Below are 20,892 nucleotides of genomic sequence, written 5' to 3'. Positions count from 1 at the left end.
CAGACAAGCAGGTGATGACTATTACAGGCAGCGGTCCCAGGGTAAGTGTTTTCCTTAGAAGTGAACAGGAAACGGAAGAAAAAGAAATCCAAGAATTTATGATGTGACAATGGATTGAAACGTAAGCGCACACACATATATTTGTTTATATAATGCACACCTATAAAAGCTTGAACTTCCTAAAGACGTCAAACAGAAATTCTATTTGTCTAAGCAGCTGCACAATCTCATTACTTATTTATTGCATTTTGTATTAAGCCAGATAGCAAGATTTTTAGGGCAGGAGCTGTTTCGTGGACGTCTGTCTGTATGTGATTCAGCAGAATGAGTCCTCAAAGAGTGATCCAAATGCTGTAATTTATAAATAAGCCATTTATTTATAGAGGCACATGAGCTAGATAAGATCTGTAAAAATGACACTGTAAGTAGCCAGATGCAGAGGGGGGAGGTTGCTGCTCTTTATGTAAGAAGTGAGGAAAATGGAGCCCTTTGTGGTATCCCAGCTAAGGTGCAATACAGTTGTATGCGCTCCTGCTTTTTGGACTTACCTTTGGGTTTAGGCCTCTTGAAACTGAGGAACACCTATGCAGGACAGGCACCCCTAAGTGCATTCCTAATGGGTTGCTGCTTGTCAGTGTCTCTGGGTCTCGGGACAGGGTTAGCTTTACACAGGGCTGGCACAGCCAGACCTGCCGGCACAGGCAGCTGCCTGCAGGCTCTCCAGGGCCCTGCTTTCTCCTCCGTTGCTCTAGAGGCAGCCCGCGGCTGACCCGCAGACGGCGCACAGGCTCCTGGCCGTGACTGCGCTGCTCTCCTCAGCTCCCCGCGGAGGGAAGGCCCGGGCCGAGGCGGCGGTTGAGCCGCTCGGGAGGTGCCGTCGCCCCATGCCTGCTCAGGCGCTGAGCTAGAGACCCCCGTGAGGCGCCCGCCCAGCAGCTCCCCTCCTGCCTCACCCGCGGGGCCTGCCCGGCTGGGCCCTCAGACCACGCCAGCCGGCCGCCCTCTTGGGCCGGGGGCCCGGCCCGCCCGCCCAGCGGGAGAGGCGGCGGCGGCGGCGGCGGCAGCGAGCTGCCGCCCTTGTCCGCCTGCGCCCACCGGCGCCGTTTCCATGGCAGCGGAGAGGCGGGACCCGCCGTTGCCAGGGCGCTGACTTTGATTGACGTTTCGGGCCGTTCCCTCCAGCGGAAGCATGCCGGCACCTTTGACCCCACCCCCGCGCCCGAGCGACGGTTGCCCGGCAACAGGGACGCGGAGCCGCCATGGAGGCGGCATCGCTGCCCGCCGCGCTGGAGCTGGCGGCCGGCGGCGGCGCGGGGCTGAGCCCGGAGAAGCGGGCGGTGCTGGGGGCCTCGCTGCTGCTCCTCCAGCGCGACTACCGCTTCGAGCGGGTCTGGTTCTGGGGCTGCATCCAGGGCGCGCGCGGCGCCTACTACATCGCCGAGGGGCTGGGCCCCGACCGCGCCGCGCCCCGCAGCCGCCTCTACAGGTGCGGAGGCCGGGCCTCACCGCCGCTCCGTGCGGAGGACGGGCACCTCCCTGGGGAGGTGGGGCCGGGGAGGCCTAAACGGCCTCGGGAGGCCGGTTTGGGGGCTGGGGGGAGAAAAGAAGGAGTGGGGGGGGTCAGGGGGAGCTGCCCCGCTCTCCTGGAGGGAGCCTCGCTGTGCCCCTGAGGGACCTGGCAAGGCGGCATCGAGCCCTGTGCTTCAACGGGCTCGGGCCTGTGTCGTGCTTGTCGCTGGCAGCTTGAACTGCGTGGAATGGAGCCTCCTGCCACCCGCGACCGAGGAGATGGTTGCGCAGGCTAAGCAGCTGAAGGGCCGTTTCCAGGGGGATCCTTCTTTTGAGTACAAGTGCACTGAGATAAATGCAGAAGATGCTGAAAGATTGTTTGGAGATGGTAAGGAGGTAAATACAGCAAACCACTTCGGAACTCTCTTCGATACAGTTGTACCCCTCGCACTGGACAGGTGGTGGCTCCTCCTCCTTGTTTGTAATAAGCAGCCTGAGCCTGTGCTCAGGCAGAATATATACAATTTCCCCTTTTCTGTCATTGTGTAGCAATGGCTTCTTGACTGAACTCTTACTTCAGTTACTCCTGGAGTTAGTCACAGCTCAGAAATATTCTTTCTCCTTTTATGTTTTATTATGCACAATTGGTACAGATCCTCACTGCAGTATTTGAAGCTTTACATAGGAACTGCAGGTACCATTCTTTATAACTGAATAGGCAAGTCATAAGTAGCTTAACTGAGAGGGAGGAAAGGATGGATGAGGGGAGGGACAGTTAGTTCTCTGGTGAATCTAGACTGTCTACTTCTGCTTCTCTTCTTATGAGAAGAATGTCCGATTTGTGGTCCTCCTCTTAGTGCCATTGGGCTCCAAGCTGGTGAGTCTGTTGTGGTTTCTATTGTCACCTCGAGCTTATTTTCAGAAATGACAACAAGGAAAGCCCTGCCTTTAAAATTTGCCTATTTTTCTTTAAAGCCCATGATCAAGGAGGAGTCCCGCCTTGTAGCTACGATAGAACAGATAGACAGAGCGGTTGGTATCATCCCTCGGGGAGCATTTGTGAAGACTCCTCTTGGGTCTGTGCATGAAAACAGAAACTTTGAAGGTAAATTCTCATTGTCTTCATCAGGATCAACTGTACTTTGATCATAAAGGCTGTAAATTAAGATGACTTTCTCTAGCTGATATTTTCATTTGAGGTTTATTTTTCTCTTGAGTAAGAAGAACAGGGAGGAGAGAATCCAATACCACTAATGTTCAGGTGCATGATTCAACTCTGGAAGGTGGGAGGAGAGTCAGTAATGGCTCTGAGTCATTAAACCTGTAGTTTCATTTGTCTCTGTATAGTTTATGTCAGTGTTTAGCAATTATAGCTGCAGTGAATTCTCCATCTAGAGATAGGATGTAACTGAATGGGCACAGAGAGTTGATCTCAACTCATGGCCATTGCTTATCTGGGACTGCAGTTAGCATGGTCTGTAATGCACAGTGTCAGGAAGCACTGCAACCCATTTCTGGCAAGTCTTTGGTCTTCTGTGGAGTCCATTGGAGAAAGACTGTGATTCTGTCCTATGCTGTGAGTGAAACAATATGACATTCAATGGTATAATGTATATTAGCCCAGCTCACTGTATTAATGGTCACCAATGGCTGTTTGCAGGTCTTTCTTTGACGGAGGCAAAAAAGTTAAGTTCCTATTTCCATTTTGCTGAGCCTGTTAACCTGAAGAATAAAACTCTGCTGGAAAAGGCTGACCTGGACCCATCCACTGACTTTCTAGACTCTCTGGAGCATGATATCCCACAAGGTAAAGGTAGCAGAATCAAGGGGTGCAATAAAAGGGAAGGCAGTCCAAGTAGCCTGGGAAATGCCAAGGCAACAAGATGCGGGTTACTGTGGAGTTGTTATGCTTGGGAGAAGCTCCTGTGAACTTCATCCTTTAATGTTGTAAATGTTGTACTCAATTCTATTTTTAAGCAATTATAAATGCTTACAGTGGTAAGATGTACCAGGGCTGTCACATCCTCACAACAGGTCTGACCACATCAGCAGTTACCCCCTCTGCCTGAGTGCTGTATTCCCTCCTGACTTCTGTAAAGCCCGTGACAGCTGGTGTCCCTACCAGGAGAGATAACTTCACTAGTGATAGAGGGAATTTATGTGGTTTGAAGTATTTCACACCTCTTGTCCCACCCAGTACTGCTCTTCTTTATCTAAATGGGCTCTCATTAACACTAAGCTGATATCTCTGAGGACTGAATTCAAACTTTCCTTTGATAAACTGTGCTAGAAATGCTGAAGTGTGGAATAATCTGTACTCTACCGGGATTACACACTGTGGAAGGAGAAAGGAAGATGTGCATACTGGAATGTATCTTCACATCTCTATGGTTCTGCTGGACAACTGTTAAATATATTTAAAGCCTCTTCCTGGGATTGCTCTGGCAGGATATTTCTCTAAAGAGATGGGAATGACTTATTTGTTTCTAATTGCTTTTCGCTGATTTGCTGCATTTTTTGGATTGGGCCAAGCGTTTCCACATCCTGCTGTCTAGAAAGATTCTTGGGACACAATCAGAACTTAGGAATAGAATAGTAAACCTATCCTGGGATAGCAGGATAGAATATTAGGCATCCTGTGCCAGATGGAATTGGCTGGAAGGACAGTCAATTGCCAGTGCTGTAAATAGCTTTTCAGACTTTGTCATATCTATCTATCTGTCTGTCTGTCTATCTCTATATATCCCCATCTTTCCTTTGGCAAAAAAGAACTGAGAATGAACCTAGTAAGCTCCTGCCTGAATTCTGAACGTTTTTGACTGTTCAGAGCATAAACAGCGCTAGAATATAAACCATTGTTCAACTTACTGGGAGTGTCCTTGCTGGAGTCATTTTCCAGAGGTGTAGTTTGGAGAGACTGCACGTTTTTACATACATTGGCTCATTGAGTTGGCCCTTTTGACTCAAAAAGGAGTATTGCAAGGGAGGTTAGGTCCTAGATATCTCCTAAGAAAATTTTAGCTGCAGTTTCATATGGTAGTTCAGGCATTGCCACTGTTTGCATTTTTTTTTCTCCTCTTTTTTTGTATGGTTTGTGGTAGGGAGACTTTTTAATTTTGTAAGGCCTGAAACCACAGAGCCACTGAAGCAGGACATAAGTCTGCCACGCTTTCTATGTTTCCACTAGAAAACAGGCACCAAGGGCTGAGAGCCTGAAGGCTAATTTGCATCACAGAGTTGGTCTTAGCCACCTTCAGCTGTGATGGGGAATGGCACCTTTGAAAGATTACAGATATCATTCTGCAGTGTTTTGTATCCAGTTCAAGGGAACAGGCAACTGGCAGGTCATGCTGTATGTTAGGCATGAAGATGGCGGATTTGCTGATGTCTTTAAATCAACTTTGACTTGTAGCTGTATTTTCTATCTGCAGTGGCAGATAGAAAGTGGGGCTCAGCCATGCCACTGTCATGTTTGTCTTCCTGTGGCAACCTGAGGTCTGTGTAAGTGTGAACCTTTGCCCCCTTCCTGAGAAGTTGCTGTTAGTGCAGATCTTGGTCTCCACAAAAAAAGTTACCTCTCAAAGACTACCTGAGCTCAAGTGCAGCTGAGTGCTTCTTAATGGAGGAGGAGAAGATTCATCACGGTGCCTGTGCAGCTCTGGCTGTATTGTCCTGCTCTTTTTTGGACTGAACCTGGGGATTGATGGAATGAGCTTGTCAGGCGAAGGAAGTAAGACAGGAACTGGTTACAGGATCAGCAAGGCATGTAGCCTCTGTAATTGCACTCTATCACACGCAGACAGGAGCTCTGACATTAAAGAAAGATCAACCCACCCCCCCCTTTAACAAGCATTCATGTTGCTTAAAGTAGTGGTTGCTTGTGAAAATGTGGGGACAAAAAAGAACAGAGAGCAGACACAGGCTTTCTGCTGATTTTATCACCATGGCTCTGCCAAAATCACTCACTCCTGGCAGTAAGGCACTCAAGCTTTGGTTCTTGGATTACCTTCCTTCAACTCTGCCAGTGCATGTTGGTCCTGACCCAGAGCAGACAGTGCTTTTGCTATTTCCTGACATGTTGTTCATAGCTCTGGCAAATCCCCTCACTTTGACCTGAAGCTTTTCTTGCCTTTCCTGGCTAGATCCCCTCTTGAACGGTTATTGTCAGAGCAGAGGTAGGAATTCTCAGATCTATTGCATCTAGAATTGTGACTGAAGCCAGAATTGTCTCTGCCCTCAATGAATACACAAAAAGTGGACTGAAGGTGAGCGACATCTGGGTGATCCCCTCCCAGCCTGCATTGGCTAGAATTTCCCTAGCATCTTAAAAGGTCTAAAGAACAGGACTGAGAGATTAAGGGCTGATTTTAACCTGTCTAAAAGTAACAACTCGGTTGGAAGAGTTTTCTTTATTACTTGGAGACTGAGCATCTGTGACGGCTGTCAAGGGGGTAACTATCATAAAATGTATGGTGTGTCATTATAGGAGAGCAGAGGTGTCTTACAGAATGGAAAGTTGGAGGCAGAGAGAACATTTTACATGATAGCTGAGAGGTGGGAAGAAACAAAGTTAAAACCGGGTTGAATGAAGGAAACAATGGTAAAAGCAGAGAGTTTAGTGCAAGACTGGAAAACCTGGAGTTTTGTAACAAAACTGTCTGCCACCCTTATCTTTACCAGTGATATCTGTGGTGATTGCAGGTTCCAGATTCTGTCTGTGTGTCTATCTATCAGGTTATCTGTGCACTTTAAGAGTTCAGAATATGTTGCTGCTCCTCCCCTAATCATACTGTGAGTCTGTCTGTTTTTTCTTGGTGTCTCAGCTCCCAGAGACAAGTGACTGCGTGACTTAGCTTTTATTAAAAAAATACATTTTTTTTAAATGATTGTAGAGAAAAGTGGGAGAATGCGAACCCTGCCTCAAAAGCAAATTCAATCGGTTTATCCCCTTTAAAATCTTCAGCTCTTTGAGCCAAACTCATGAATTTGAGTGGCCTGACTCATGATTTTTGAACATGGAGGGGTTGTGATACTGATCTTCTGTCTCCACAGTATCAGATCATGTAATGCTTCATTCTGATCCAAATGGCCAGCTGGCCAGAATATTGCATGCTGGGATCTGTAGGTTTTGCTGGCCATATGTCTGCATTAAAGATAAGCTTGTTTGCTCTAGTCTAAGCAGACAATCTGCTCAACTTTATGCACAATTAGATGTAGCCTTTCAGCTGCTGGCAGATTGCCAGCCTGGTCATTTCTGCTGCATGGAGTTCGGCACCCTGGGTGATAGCATTTCAGGAACTAGAGTTGTGGCAGTTTTACATGTGCTTGTAGATAATGGAATGGCAAAGCAGATAGCAATAATTCCTAGGATGCCTACAGCATTTTCACTTGATGACCCAACGTTGTGTAGGTATGAAATAATAGTCACTTTTCAGGCATTGGCGCGATGGGGAAAGTGAAAATAGAGGGGGAAGGTTGATTTTATTGTGACCATGGTATCAGATCAGGGAATGCTATATTCTGCAAGGATAAAGGAAGGGGATGGGAGAAAGCCTACGGTACTAGTGTAGAATGGAAAGCTTGGAGAAAGTAAAACAGGGGATGGAGAATTCAGTTCTTTGGCGCTTTCAAGCTACAGTTCAGAAAAGCAATAACTTGACTCTGAAGGTTTGTTACAGATTACAGACTCAGATCACTTTGATATGGAGATAGGGGACACCAACAGGGCACTGTTAAAAACTGATGCAGGAGGGGAGGTATGTCAGAGGCAAAGGGAAAGAAAAATGTAGATAGGAAAAGATATGAGTGGAAATAGAATTTCTGTGAGAAGAGTTTATTCAAAATTCATGAATCCCAGTCAAGAAATATCTGCTTTTGGCTGAAAGCCTACCACAGTTCACTGGTGGAGTAAAAGCAGGACTTAGAATTAAAAAAAAACCAAACCAACAATATAAAAAGAAATGCAGAAAGTTGTGAACAGTTAATGACTGATATAAATTGGACTTGTTAATGAGTAGAAAATGACGAAGGAAGCCAGGATAACCTGAAGTAATCCGTGACAACTGTAAGGAGGATTTTTTTCAAGTATGTTGAGAGGAAAAGAAAGCATAGTAATGGTACTGGAAACCGTCACTAACTGGTGATGGTAAAAAGGCTGATAAGAATGTGGAAGGGCAGATATGCTCAATAATTTTTTTCCAGTTTGTTTTTGGAAAGAATATGGACTCACATCAAATGAAGACAATAAAATACTCTTTCAGACAGTTTTCGGACTGTTTGCTAAGGGAGGGTAGAGTTAGGCAACCTTTTCTGTTCGTTAAAAAATGAAAATGGCAGAGCCAGATAAGTTACTCCTGAAATCATTATCTCAGGAGACTCGTGGTGTACTTAGATGCTAACCTTTAATAAATCCCAGCATTGCAGATATATTCCCCTAAACTGATCTTGATTAGTAGCTGTGATTCAGAAATCACTGAATGACTGTATTTCTGGAAGGCGTCAGAAGGGTCTTCAGCTGGAACCAGTGCCAGTACTGATATTCTTCAACTTATTTATAAATGATCTAGAAGTAAAAGATTGGTGGAGAGACAAATAATGACAAGGGCAAGACAGCTACAGAGATCTGGCAAACTTGGCTTGCTTAAATAAAGTACGTTTTGATGTAGCTACCTGCAAAATCACGTATTTAAGAGCAGGGACTGGAAGCCAGATTTGTATTCTGAAAGCTGTGGCTCTGAAAGGAAATCCAGGCACAACCCACTGAACATCAGCTCCCAGTCTGATCCTGAGACTTAAAAGGTTAATTTGATCTGTAGATGTATAAACAAGGGCGTAGCAAATAGGAACAGGGAGGTGATTTGCATATACTGTTAGTGGAATCAGAACTGGATTACTGCACATTGCAAAACTGGAGAGCTGCAGAAAAGAGCCACAAAATGATTCAAGGGCTGGTGAGAGACATAAACAGTTCAATTTGTTTATCTTACGGAAAAGAACATGAGAATGACTGTATTACACTGTGTAAATACTCCATGGAGTTTAAGTATTGGGTACTGAAGGTGTATTTAGTATAGCAGAGAAAGGCATAACAAGAACCAGCAGCTGAAAATTATAGCCAGAAAAACTAAAATGAGAAATTAGGTACAAATTTTAACAGTGAAATGATTACCAGCTAGCAAAAGCAATGGATGAGTCTGTGTCTGTTGCTATCTTAGCATCATGCTGGATGTCTTCCTGGGAATTTTGTTTTAGCCAAATGCAAATATAAGTTGCTAGTCTCAGACATGAGTAAGTGAGTTCAATTTAATGGGCAGTGGTATGCAGGAGTCTAGAAAGACGATTTCCTGGTATGCTTGGCTGTAAACTTGATGACAGCTGTGGAGGGTGATTTTTAGCTGAGGCTTCTTCATTGTCAGTGACAAGAACACAAAGGTTACAATGGGTTCCTGAGACAGTGACTCTAAACACAGGACTGTCAGTACAGCTGGCTTTGCTTCCTGAGCTATGATGCATGAGGGCTCAAAAGAGGACTGAGGAGATTCCTGACTTACTGCTGTCTATTGTGGAGGCTGAACTGAGGGGCCAAGACTCCTCAGATGTAGTTGCTGACTCTGTAATGCTGGGAGAGATTTTATAGCATCATTGTAAATGGGTATACAGTGGCAGGGTGGATCATGGTGAGTGTTGTCCACTTGTTTCAAGATTCAGCTAGAGGAAGGGGAGAAGTGCCTAGACAGAAGATCGTTTCAGCTCCTTTACCATTTTGACTGTGGAGGAGATGACAGTCACTCAGCCTGTATCTCTACTTCTTCACCCAAACGTGCAGTGTTTTTGGAGCATTCCTTACACAGCATTACAGACAAAAGGATTCATGGCTATTTTCCTGGCTGAATACTTTGGGCACTAGCCTTTCTGTAAACTTGCTTAACAGTAGCCTGGGTTAGAACACTAACCTCCTGTCCTTTGAGCTTCATTAGCATGCTCTTTATTGGTTTAGCAAAAGCTGGTGCTTAATGGGACCTTGAAGATGGAGATATTGCATTTCTAAAGGGGAGATACTTTCCTTTGGCCACTCTCAAGGGCCATTTTGGTAGCCTCATCTTGGCTGCCCCAAAAGCCCAGGTGCTGGAAGGAAGAAGGCCAGGAGACACAAACGTGCTTTATCTCCATGCATTAACACAGCTAATTAACTCCCTTTCCAACCCCGCTCCCCCCCCCCCCCCCCGGCGATTAATCCCCTATCAGCCTCAGTCTCCAGCCATTTGAAGAGTCTGTGTCTGCAGAGGTATTTACAACCCCCAGCTAGCCAGCAGAGACCAAGTTGGTCCGTTATCAGGGCTCTAAGACAAATGGCTGCCTATCTCCCCAGTGGCCTTGCAAAATCCAGCAAAGTGCTATGCTGTGCTGGCCACCTACTTTCACAGAGCCTCCCTTCTCCACTAACATTTCACAGATGTGACCTGAGCCCTCCCCTTTCATTGCTTAACAATAAGCAGCACCTCCCCAGCTCTGTGAAAGCTGAGAGCAAGAGCACTTTACTTCTTAGCCTGCCAAGAGCCACACGGGGACAAGGCTTTTCAAGCTGTCTCACTGAAATCCAAACTAAAAGACTCATAATGAATGAGAGGGCAGTGCTTCGTGTTAGCAAGGATAAAAAGAGGTAGCCAAAATGTAGACCGAAATACCTCACAGCTATCCTCGTTCCTGGTTAGCAGAGGTGATCCTTAGGCTTGGTGAATGTGTGAGACTGAGCTACAGTATCCCATGGAGTTACCTGGCATTTATACAAGTGGTTTTGACAAACGAGCTTTATAACACAGTGGTACAGAAGGAGAAAATCAGATTAGTGTGCATCAGAACAGTCAGCTTTCAGATGTGGGAATCAAACCGAATAGCTGGCTTAGTGGGTTATTAGTTAAAGCATTGGTACCTGAATTTCTATGTTAAAATTGAAGTCAGCCATCCCTAGAATAATTCCAGGATGGCCGTAGCTGCTACCTGCCAGCAGGGCGCACTATGGTGCCAGCATTGTCAGTGCCGAGCACAGAAAAAGAAAGCACAGAAAAGTAAAATGAGAAAGAAAAGCACCAAGAAGAGCATCAGATTGAGAAGGTAAGGCCTGAGTTCCTAGACTGTGTGTGGTATACTGACCTCCTGAACTGTAGGTATGGAGAAGAGACTGTCCTTTCCAAGCTTGGGCAATTTCTGGAATGGTCACTGGACCTTTCAATAGCTTTCTTAGCATCCTTAGCGATCACAGGCATGGACATACACAAATACGTAAGTGTGTCTCCTACATACTTCAGAAGTAGAGACACTTCACTTTTGCTAGTGATGTGTGGACTGGGGAGCCTTTAGAGGCTGTTAAGGCCACTCCTGCAGTGACCCAAGATTGTTGCCTGGGAGCAATACAAGATGTTGTTCCTCCTACACCTGGGGCGCTGCCAGCTCAGGAGTTCAAGATCAGACTGGAACCTCTCACGTGGCAGCACAGCAGGAGGACTCCAGAGCAAGCTAGTGTTATAGCTTTTGACTGGCTGTCCATGGTCTGCCTTGATTTCTGGAAAGGAGTCTGTTTTCCTTGGGCTTTGTGTCTATGGGTAATAAAGCAGTGCATTCACTGCTTTTGGGTCCTAGGTCTGTATCACCTCAGGGGTCCTGTTTAGTCAGAGGTCTTGGATGAGTTTATACTGGAGCAGGGCTGCCCATCAACTCAGCTGTGGTGGAGTCTTTCGCCCTTCTGACTGCTGCAGTGAAAGAATGAGGACAGAAGCAGAGTCTTTGTAGCAACTTTCCATGGATTGTATTTGAAGATTTTCCTCCTCAGTAAAAGAAATCATTGCCCACCCTGTCTCCATTTCAGCTCCTGGTTCATTGGACATGAAAAGGAGATGAACTTCTTGCTGAACTGACAGGAAATGCTGGTAAAGCCTCTTAGAACTAAAAGTTGTAGTTTTATCACCACATCAGTCAGCCTTGGCCTAACCCTTTCTCTAGGGAATGATGAAAAATTACTTGCAGGGGAAAGCCTAGGGCAGTCTGTGTGTCACTGAAGTCAGAACGAGGTCAGCTTTTGCTCGGAGTGATCTATTTCTGAAGGGGCTCCATGTAAGGAGTGGCAGCTCTTGCCCATGCAGCAGTTGGCATTGGTGCCAGCCCTGCATATAGCTTTGCTTTGCTGTTTGCTGCCCCTTGGGCCGTAGAACTCTTGCAGGGAGGAAGTCAATGGGCATTGTCTTGTTTTACTGTACACAAATACCATATGGATTGAAATTCTGCATGCTGAAGGAGTGCGTGGCTGCGTGTAGAGGGAAAAGGGACAGTTCGTCTATGGGTGTATCTGTAGAGCCGTTGTGCTGTGCAGAGATAGCTAGGCTATCCCAGGCACTAGAAGATGCTTAGCCATCTTTAGTGTTCAGAATTAGCTTGAATATCAACACAACTGCACTGTGCTGTGTGGTTATGCTTAGTGTGACAGTCTTCTCAGAAACTGGTAAACTCTTCAGGTAATTTGGGACAGAATTCATATCTAGTTTAGTATGAAAACACTGACAGTTTATAATCCGTGCCATCTGTTCCTTGTCCTAAGCCCTTTTAACTAGTCCTGCTAATTTGATGATGAGGTAAGAAGTACAACTGGGGGACTGGCAGGGCTTGTAGCCTTGCCCCTCCTGCAGGAGAGTGAATTGGATGTGCTCTAAGCATTCGGTGGGTTTTGAATCCCAGCATCTACTGCTTTGTGTTCTCTCAGAATTCAGAGATCAATGTGAGGTTCTTTGCCCCTAATCCAGCCCCTGTTCATCATTATCGCCTCCTCAAAGTGGCCGGTGCTTTGTTATCAGGAGAGGCAAAATCTTACAAGGTGGCCATAATCTCCTCTGAGAGTCAGACAGATATTCTCCCGTGGGTAAGAAAGTGACAGTGACCGAAAGCTCTAGGGGGAAGCAGGCTAGAACAAAGCTGTCCATTGCATCCTTTCATCAAACTGTTAATCTTTCTTTCAAAGACATCACATTTGCTGGGCGACAAAAGCCCCAAAGAAGCTGAATTGAGCCTGAAATCCTGTAGCAAGATTTAGAGGAAGCGTCTTTCATTCAGAGCAGGGAGGGGCGAGAGACTCCTTCTTTTTCTTCCTACCAACCAATGGGCTCACAGAAGCCCACGAAGGTGACGGATTAATGCAGGGGCTCCCCAGGTAGATGCTACGTGACTCCTGGCACGCTCCAAAAACGTTTCCACAGCGACCAGCTGAAGAAGAAATATGGAGTGTGATGGGATCCAGCATAAACCTGTGCTTTGCCACTCTGAGAGATTTCTAAATTTACTACAGAAGACCCAAGATACAGTGATCTGTGTTGTAGTTTTCAGAATCCAAATAGCAGGGATTTTAATTAGTTGTTCCTATTCCTCCTAAGTTTTGATTGCATATTGTCTTGCTGTTTCCTCTAGTGCACAGCCCCATTCCGAATCTTTGTTCTGGATGCTTTCTGTGCAAAGTCTGCATCTTTTTCTTAACAACAACAACAACAAAAAACCCAACAAAAAATAGTAAAAAGGATTCTAGCTCTATTCTAATTATCAGGTGGATGTAGGACTAAAGGGCAAACTAACTGGGCTATAAGGGAGGCTGTAATTTGGTGTGTATTACTTCTGTGCTAGCTTTTTCAGGTCTTCCCATCCTCTGCTGCTCATTTATGTCTATGTGTTGTCCCTTCTTTTGTGTTGGCATTGCTGGCTGTGCATCCAGATTCCAGCTGGAAAAAGAACTTTATTTTTGGCTAGACTATTTTTCAGCCAGATCGTTTCCCTGACCTGGTTCACTGAGCAGTAAATAAACACTTTTGTGGTCTCTATGATGGAAGAGTGATGAGGGGGGGAAATAAGGGGTGTGAGGGCAGAGGCTGCTTCAACTGGATTAAGCAGCACTGTCGTCAGATGTCTAAGCACGGCCTAAATTTCACCCAGTACTCAGAGGCACCTGAATACTGTGCATCTGGGACACCATTGCAATCCCCGAGTCTTCCTTGTCAGCAGGAAACAGGTACTTTGTGTGTAAATGGAAGGCCCAGGCCTGTCTTAATCATTTGTGCTGCAGAGGCGTCCCCAGTAGGAGAGGATGATGAAGAGAAAAAGCCTCTGAAGTAAGATGATTTTACTTTGAGGTTTGGGCACGGTTGTATTTGTATGTCAAAGGCATGGCAGGCATAAGGACCACGCAAAAGCTGCTTGGCAGCATCTGACTGTTTGTAAGCTGTGCTTTCCTGGCTCTGGTGGCTTTTTAAAATAGTACTGAACCTGCAACCAGTCTGTGTTTTTATTTAATTATTATTAAATAGTTATATGGGGAATTGGAAATATTGACAGCAGTGTTAACATATGGGGTGCAGGTGGTGTGTCAAGCAAATGAAAGAGATTTAGTTTGCAGCCAGTAAGTGGCATGAAGGAGTTTGAGCCCCACGTAAGAGTGTTTGGATGTGTCCTTATGGCTGGTAGGCTGTGCGTGAAATGTCTGTGTGGCGAAATTTGTTGAGAGCCAGAGCACAGTGACCTTTCCTTACAGCTGCTCTGCTTTGCAATTTGTCTTTCTTCCCTACAGACAGCAAATTAGAAGTAGGAAGCTCTTCCCAGTGTAGGATTTTCTGTTGGAGGGAAATGGAAGCTAAATCCCATGGGTGTCGTGTAGCTTTGTCAGAGCTAAGTGCTTGGGGTCACGCAGCCAAGCAGCAGCTGCATTTGCAGAGGGAAATGGTTTTGTTGTCCCTCTCTGGGTGTTAGTATTTGTCCTATAACAGTATTTCACTCTCACTCAGGACTGACTGCAGCAAGATCTGTTATAACCTGCTCTTGGGGCAGCATATTGTGTTAATGGTAAGTACAACCATGCTGTAGCTGCTTTTCCCTTGAGACATTTCCTCCTTTGAAGAGGAATTGATAATGTCACTTTTATGACCCTCTGTGAGCTTTTGCGACATGGAGCCTCTGTATCAGGCTGTCTAGCTTTTAAAGCTGTTTCTTCTCAAGCTTGCACTGAAATGAGGCACTGCTGAATCACCTCCAAAGCAGCAATGTTATGAGAGGTCATACTGAAAATGGACCAGTTACGGCAGGAAAGTTCTTCTGCAAACAGCCCTCTTAAAAGGCTTTTGTTTAAAAGCTAATATCTCACGCACCCTATTGCCTCTGTGAATTACAAGATTCAGCCTGTAGCTGAGACAGACATGGGGGATGAGACAGGGATTTCTATTGGCGACTGGAAAGGAAGAAGAAGCTGAGAAGGAGGTTGACTTTTGAAATTCAGCCCTGGTGTCCTGGCAGCTGTTGAAGGGCCATAAAAAAGGCAGTGGTTTAACACTGGGTGAACACCAGGATCTTCAAAGCACTTTCTTGTTTGGGAAAGATGTAAGGAACTCCTCAGAATTCCTGCTTGTGTTTGGAGGGGTGGAGGCTGCAGCCTGATCCAAAGAGGGAATAGGAAGCTCCAGATCTTCATCCAGCGGATATTTTTCCCATGCTCTTTCCTCCCACACAGCAGCTCCCTCCCTTCCCTTCTGGAGCAGCAACAGGCAATAGTTTCAGCACAGACAGTGCTTGGCTTCCTTAGGTTTGCTGGGTGCAGCTTAAGCTTGCTCTTTAAAAAAAATGTATTTTGAAGAATGGAAACCTCACCAGAGTAGTGTTACTGTGAGAAATCTCTAGTGTGAGAGCAATGACCTCCAGTTCCCTGCACCTCAGTGAGCTTTGCGTGATGAGCGAAGTTTACTCTGCTGCCTGATTTGGGGACAATACAGGCTACAGCTCACACATAATGCAAGTTAAAATCAGTATTTAACTCTAGGAAAGCCAGCTTCTACTTGCTGTCTCCTAGTTCTAGTTGTATTCCCTCCAATGCAAATAATTTTAAAATTTTTTTCCTGACAACTTTTATCTGGGAGTCTTGGTGTACCTTACAGACTGATGCTCTGAGCTTCCCAGCCTCCCAGTAAGAGATATGTTGTCTGACACAGGGGCAATGAAGAGCACAGGGAATGCCATGGGATATTCTGAGCTTTGGGTTCAAAAACTATTTGAACCCAGCATCCTGCTTCTGCATTTTTATAGTAATACAGACCTACATCTACCTATGCAAAGATTTTACTCCAAGAAGCATTTGTCATAGCAGGGAAGTTTAAAAAAAAAAAAAAGAAAAAAGAAAAAAAGGATAAAAGCAGCATTTAATTTTCATAATTCTCCTCATCCCTTTTTATATTTTTGAAATAGTAAAATATAGCATTTCTAAGGCTTTCTCTTGAAGGAGGAAAGAAGGCATATTCATTTTAAGCTATTATTTCATACTGTTCATTAGGTACTGATTAAAGTACTTTTAGAGTGATTTATGACATTGTTATTTCAAACTCCTACAAGAAAGGTGGGCCTGAAAAAGCATCTTGTTGTTTGAAGATTGTGAGATCTGAGCTGTGATGGAAGAGAATACAAGTGTCTTGGATCTTTCAAGGAGAACAACTTTCTCCATGTCTCATGAGTTCAAATATTAATTTTGTTTTCTGGACCATTTCCTCAAATGCTGCTAATGATGTGGTGAGGTATGGAAAAAATAAGTACTGAGATAATGGGCCCTAATTTCTTCCTTTAAAGAAAACAACTAAAATAAGCAGATAGGTTCTAGAACTTTAATGTGATGTCTTCTTAGGAGGCAGACACCAGCATTGTGTATCAAATGCAGTTTCTGAATGGGTTTTGTGTGTTGCAAAAGTCCAGTCTGGAAAAGTATACTGAATAAATCACCTTTGACAGCTGAGTTAGAAATACATCCCCAGTGATCTGCCTAGTAAAAGGTGGATGGTGGCACTGCTGCTGCTGTTTGGCTCTGCAGAATAAAGAGCAGCTCTATGACCAATCATCATTCTGGCTGAAAACAGGATCTGAGTGAAAATGACATTACAGTTTTAGGCAGTTTCTTATAATTTGTCCTGTCCTCAACCTATGTTGTGTCAGTCCAGTTGGGATTGCCCTTAAGCAACCTGCTTGTTTTGTTCAGGTCCTCATTTCACAAGAAGATATATGCAGCATCACCAAAACTTTGTTGTCCATATTTGCATAGAAGTAGATGCAGAGTCAAGGATCAGAGAAGAGCTGGAAAGTATAACAACTTAATATTCCCCAAAGGTGTCACATTTATGAAATGACAAATTTGAGCCCTTTGAGAGTTTGCAGCTTGGACAGACAGTAGGGAAATTAAGCAGCTGCACGTCACAGCCTTCAGAGATCTAGCATAAAAGTGAATGGAGCCGTCTTCAATTACATCTGTCCATTTCTGCCAGGTGTGAAGGTGCATGGAGAGTTCCTTTGATCAGCAGTTAACTGCTGATGAATACTCTGCAGAGATTGATAAGCCTGTGGGACACTGGGAAATGTTCTGAGCAGATCATGGATCTATGTATTGTATTGCCCCAGAGCATAGACTGGTGATTTAATGAAGTTGAACTCTACCTTCTCTGCAAATTTGTCCAAAAAAAAAAGAAGTCTGAATGCAGACACAGTTCCTGAGAGCTTTAATATCCTTGTTTTCCCTCTCACCTTTCCACTTGTCACGCTCCAGGCATTTGTTTTTGTTCTTTGTAAACACTTTGGGGCAGAGGGTTCACCTGTGTACATGAGCATATATATACAAGCCATCACATGTACCCAGGCTGATGGATGCTTCCAGTATGTTGGGAAGCATTAGCAAACTAGATAATCCCTAAAGGCTTTCACCATCAAGCAAGGCAAGGCACAGTCCTATCCTTCACAAACTTGCTTCTCAGAGGACTGGTGCTAAATCGAAGACCATGAGAGTTCCTCATTCCATTAGCTTTTTGTTAGAGAAACTCTTCCAAAAGTTTACAGTCCCCCCTGCAAACCAATGTGTAAAGCTGCAGCAAGAACCACCGGTATTTGGACGAAGGGCTTGCAGATAATTTCTCCAAGTTCAAGCTGCAAGAACCCTGCACTGAAAGCAGTCAGTTCAGTGTTCAAAGGCGAAATGGAGAAAGTTATTTGTCACAATTACATTCAGACCTATTTGCTTGCCACTTGTTGCTCAACACCCCTATGCATAGTCTAGCTACTGCCACTAGCAAATGCTGAAAACTTGTAGCGGCAAAGTTCAAGAAACTGTTTGAAAGCTTGTCCTTTGACAGCAGATGGCTGTAGTGCATCAGCCACCAGATGATCTGCCTGGTAGTGAAGTGTTCTTCATCTGGGTTTCCGTGCTATCCAAGTAGCGAAGTTTCTTAAGAAGGTGGAGATTTTGTTGGAGACCCAGTCAGTCAGAATTTGCAATCCCGGTGTTTTTACTCCAGGTATGACAAAGATCCAGTCCAGTTTGTGTCCGTATGAGTGGCACTGGAGAGACTGCATGGGAGATTGGGCTTGCCTTGTATGTGAAACCACTGCTTGTGAAGACACTAGCTCGTGTTTTAACTAGGACCTGTGCAAAGAATGTCACAGTGCAAGGAAGGTGAAAAGATGGCACACACCTGTACTGATTCTGCCCTATATTAAGTAGTGCTTTGCTTTACTGTGATTCCAGCTGTTTGTCTTTAGTGGAAACATGTTGCTGAGTGAGTCAGAAGTAAGCTCTTCAGTGCAGAAATCTCCCGAGTCTTTAAAGACTGTGAATGTCTCCTTTGTACTGCTATCCAGCAGCCAGAGTCCGTTTGTCAGAAAGTTCAGTGGCTGTCACAGAAGGCAGGGGTTCTTGCTGTTCATTTACCTCCATGTTTGAACATAAGTGAAGAGGGTACTTTGAAAGGTAACAGATCAAAGATGACACAGGACTTACGTTGTGCATATTATGGTATAACAAACCTGTGGAACTTGCTACTGAAGTAGACAGGGGAAACAACTGTGTCCAAGAAACTTTTGAAAAGTACAGAAGTACAGAGAAGAGAGAGGTAACAGGTGAGCAGCATGACTTGCAACACCTGGTTTTACAGGGCTTTGAATTTGTTGTTCCTTTCTGATTCTGCAGACACCATATATACGTTTCCCCTCAACTTCCCTCATCCCTCAAGCCCTCAACTACTGTAGTTTGCCATGAACTGCATAAGAGACTACGTGTAGTGCAAGCGAGCGTGTGAGAGCCCAAAGCTAGGCAAACCTACAAAGCTAGGATTGCCCAGCTGGCTGCTGCCTCTTGGCTGCCAGGCAAGCCCAACAGCCTGGCTTCCTTGCAGCTGCTGGCAGGCCAAACGGAGGCTTCAGGAGCTGCAGTCAACCCCTGGGCCATGTCCTGTGGCGACCTGTTGTAGGACCTTGCGGTGTTAAAGCCCTTCAGCCCTTTGTTGGATGTGACTAAAATTGGCCAAGAGTCAGAAGTTAGTGGGAGGGGGAGGACTGGCAGCTGACAACAATCACAGAAGCCCTTCCCCAGGCTAACCATGACATGAGTAAGCATGAGTCATAGCATAAATTGATGAGCCTAAAATTGTCTACAAGGATGAATACCGTCTAACTGGCATTATGGGCTTTCTGCTTACTCTGGAATTGGCAGATTTTGGCTTTGGGTGCAGGCTGACCGCTTGACTCTAGGCCAATAATAGCCTGACAGCTCCAACTGCATTTTTTTTTTTCATCTGGGGCTGCTGCTTTTGCTTTAGATGGAGATTCAGCAGGAACCTTCTTCCTTACATTGTAGCCTCTAGGCATTACTGATTTGGTGCTGAAGCTGGTATTTTCTTCTCCTGGCAGCTCCACGCCCTCCGGCACTGAATCCAAGCTGATGCTCCAGCCCCCTCCCCTCCGGCATTGTTCCCAGGCTGTCGTGTCAGACGCAAAACAAATACTCAGGGGCTCAGAGCTCCTTGCATCCAAGAGAAATTGCATTTTCACACTGGCTCTGAACCTCCTCTGCAGAGCCAAAGCAAAATTAATGCGGAAACTAATCCCTTTGCCCCTACCACGCACATCCTCTTCAATGGTGGAGCCAAGAAAGACAAGAGAATTAACCTTTTCTGTATATTTCTCTGAGGTAGGAAATACCCTGCTTTTCACTTTCTCTTCTTCCTCTTTCCCAGTTGCTCCATCAGGGAAACCAGTCTTCCCTGGAGCAGGAAAGCACCTTCCTCCTCTTCCCACTACTGATGAGTTTATATTAAGAAGAAATTTCGTACCTGTGCAGGATTGCTATAGCTAGTCTTGGCTCTCTATAGCTATTAGCTAGACCAAGTAGGTGGCAGAGCTTGTTAGAGTAACTGCCGCCCACTCAGAAGCAGCCAAGAATAGCTGTAGCCTCTCCTAGGGATCAAGTATTCAAGTCTGGAGCTCCACGGGTCCCTTCCTGTGACGCATATGACATTACCATCATAGCCATGGGAATATGCTACTGTGTGAAACTAGACACAAACATCTGGAAATGAGGGTGGCCTGTGATGCTGAACTGACAAGAGAAGAAAGGGCATCAAGGTTTCTGGTCTCCCCGACTTCCCTCTTTTCAGGTGTCACAAACTCCGATGCAGCCTTACGCACTGTTAACGGGTCAGGCAGAACCCACCGCAGCCCTCCTCCCAGCTAGGGACAGCTTGCGCCAGGAACACTGCCTCTTTCTCCTTTGCAGTGACTCATTAGCACATGTTCCCGCGCAGGCTCCTGGGCTGTCCAGCTAGAGAAGGGAGGCACCGTGGTGGTGCTGCGGAGCCTGCTGTGGCTGGGACTGACCTTCTACCATGTCCCAATGACCAAGCAATACGGCTACGTCTACTTTGGCACTGGCGAGAAGAACTTCGATCTGCCCTTCATGCTGTGACTCTCCTGTCTGGGATGAGGACTCGAGAATATTTAGATTTTACATTTAGGACATTTTTGTTTACTGCTTGTTCTAATAAATGTGTGAAACCTCTGCACTTTGAGCAGGATTCTTTTGTGCCTGGACTCTGGCCCTGATTCTTTTCCTAAGACTTCACCGTGTGCAATCCTCCCTCAACTCCAGATTAAATTCCCTGTAATGTGTCACTGCAGATCCTTTAGATGATAGTAACGAATGGCATTTTCTTCCATGATGGGTGAAGCTCTAGGTCAGAAATCGAACCTAGGCCATCTGTCTGATTACAAAGACACCACACTTGCTTACACAAAGACTAATTTGGAGACAACATCAATGAATGCCTGCTGACACTCATGAATGACAAACAAAAATAGAGTCAGAGTAGAAAACTGATGCATACTGTAAGGGATCAGTACTAAACTCTGAACTCCAGAAAGGCATATTGAAGAGAGTATTTTGTTTTCCAGGTGTTAGGTTTCCCCAAAATTAGAGGGGTCTTTCCAGTTTATGGCACTAAACTGTAGAAAAAAATTAACTGTGGGCATCACCTAGTCTTTTGGAAAATGTGCTCCTTCAGGTTCATC

General features: G+C 45.4%; 2 protein-coding genes across 6 annotated transcripts in view; one reads left to right on the top strand and one right to left on the bottom strand.

The window, feature by feature from the left end:
• Window positions 1–1,240: 1,240 nt before the first annotated feature.
• RSPH9 (radial spoke head component 9) lies at window positions 1,241–20,420 on the top strand. 4 transcript variants are annotated; one of them, XM_087776245.1, is made up of 6 exons: window positions 1,241–1,486; window positions 1,743–1,905; window positions 2,485–2,614; window positions 3,170–3,316; window positions 14,319–14,376; window positions 20,130–20,242. In XM_087776245.1, the coding sequence occupies exons 1-5, from the start codon at window positions 1,260–1,262 to the stop codon at window positions 14,372–14,374; spliced, it is 723 nt and encodes a 240-aa protein (XP_087632371.1). In that variant the 5' UTR covers window positions 1,241–1,259; the 3' UTR covers window positions 14,375–14,376; window positions 20,130–20,242. The 4 variants fall into 4 exon arrangements, with proteins under 4 accessions (XP_087632371.1, XP_087632370.1, XP_087632368.1 ...); XM_087776244.1 differs by lacking the exon at window positions 20,130–20,242 and adding an exon at window positions 19,237–20,116; XM_087776242.1 differs by lacking the exon at window positions 14,319–14,376 and having other exon boundaries at window positions 20,130–20,420.
• MRPS18A (mitochondrial ribosomal protein S18A) overlaps window positions 2,745–20,892 on the bottom strand; it is a 39,564-nt gene continuing 21,416 nt past the window's right edge. Inside the window, exons 6-7 of one of the 2 annotated variants that reach the window (XM_087776247.1) lie at window positions 5,099–5,202; window positions 2,745–2,785 (exon numbers count right to left, since the gene is read on the bottom strand). In XM_087776247.1, coding sequence (XP_087632373.1) covers window positions 2,760–2,785; window positions 5,099–5,202 — 130 coding nt within the window. In that variant the 3' untranslated portion in view covers window positions 2,745–2,759. Of the gene's footprint in view, window positions 2,786–3,063; window positions 3,084–5,098; window positions 5,203–20,892 lie in introns of those variants that run through there. The other variant, XM_087776248.1, reaches the window with a different exon arrangement.

Source organism: Nipponia nippon, unplaced genomic scaffold, assembly GCF_047370975.1.
Source record: "Nipponia nippon isolate SJK-2023a ecotype South Korea unplaced genomic scaffold, ASM4737097v1 scaffold_4, whole genome shotgun sequence".
Taxonomy (NCBI): Eukaryota; Metazoa; Chordata; class Aves; order Pelecaniformes; family Threskiornithidae; genus Nipponia; species Nipponia nippon.
This window is presented reverse-complemented; position numbering and strand designations above follow the sequence as displayed.

Bases quoted from the DNA above. Each gene is read 5' to 3' on its own strand.
- RSPH9 (XM_087776242.1), top strand. From the start codon at position 1,260: ATGGAGGCGGCATCGCTGCCCGCCGCGCTGGAGCTGGCGGCCGGCGGC. The intron at 1,487-1,742 runs GTGCGGAGGCCG...TGTCGCTGGCAG, and splicing joins CCCCGCAGCCGCCTCTACAG to CTTGAACTGCGTGGAATGGA. The intron at 3,317-20,129 runs GTAAAGGTAGCA...GTTCCCGCGCAG, and splicing joins GGAGCATGATATCCCACAAG to GCTCCTGGGCTGTCCAGCTA.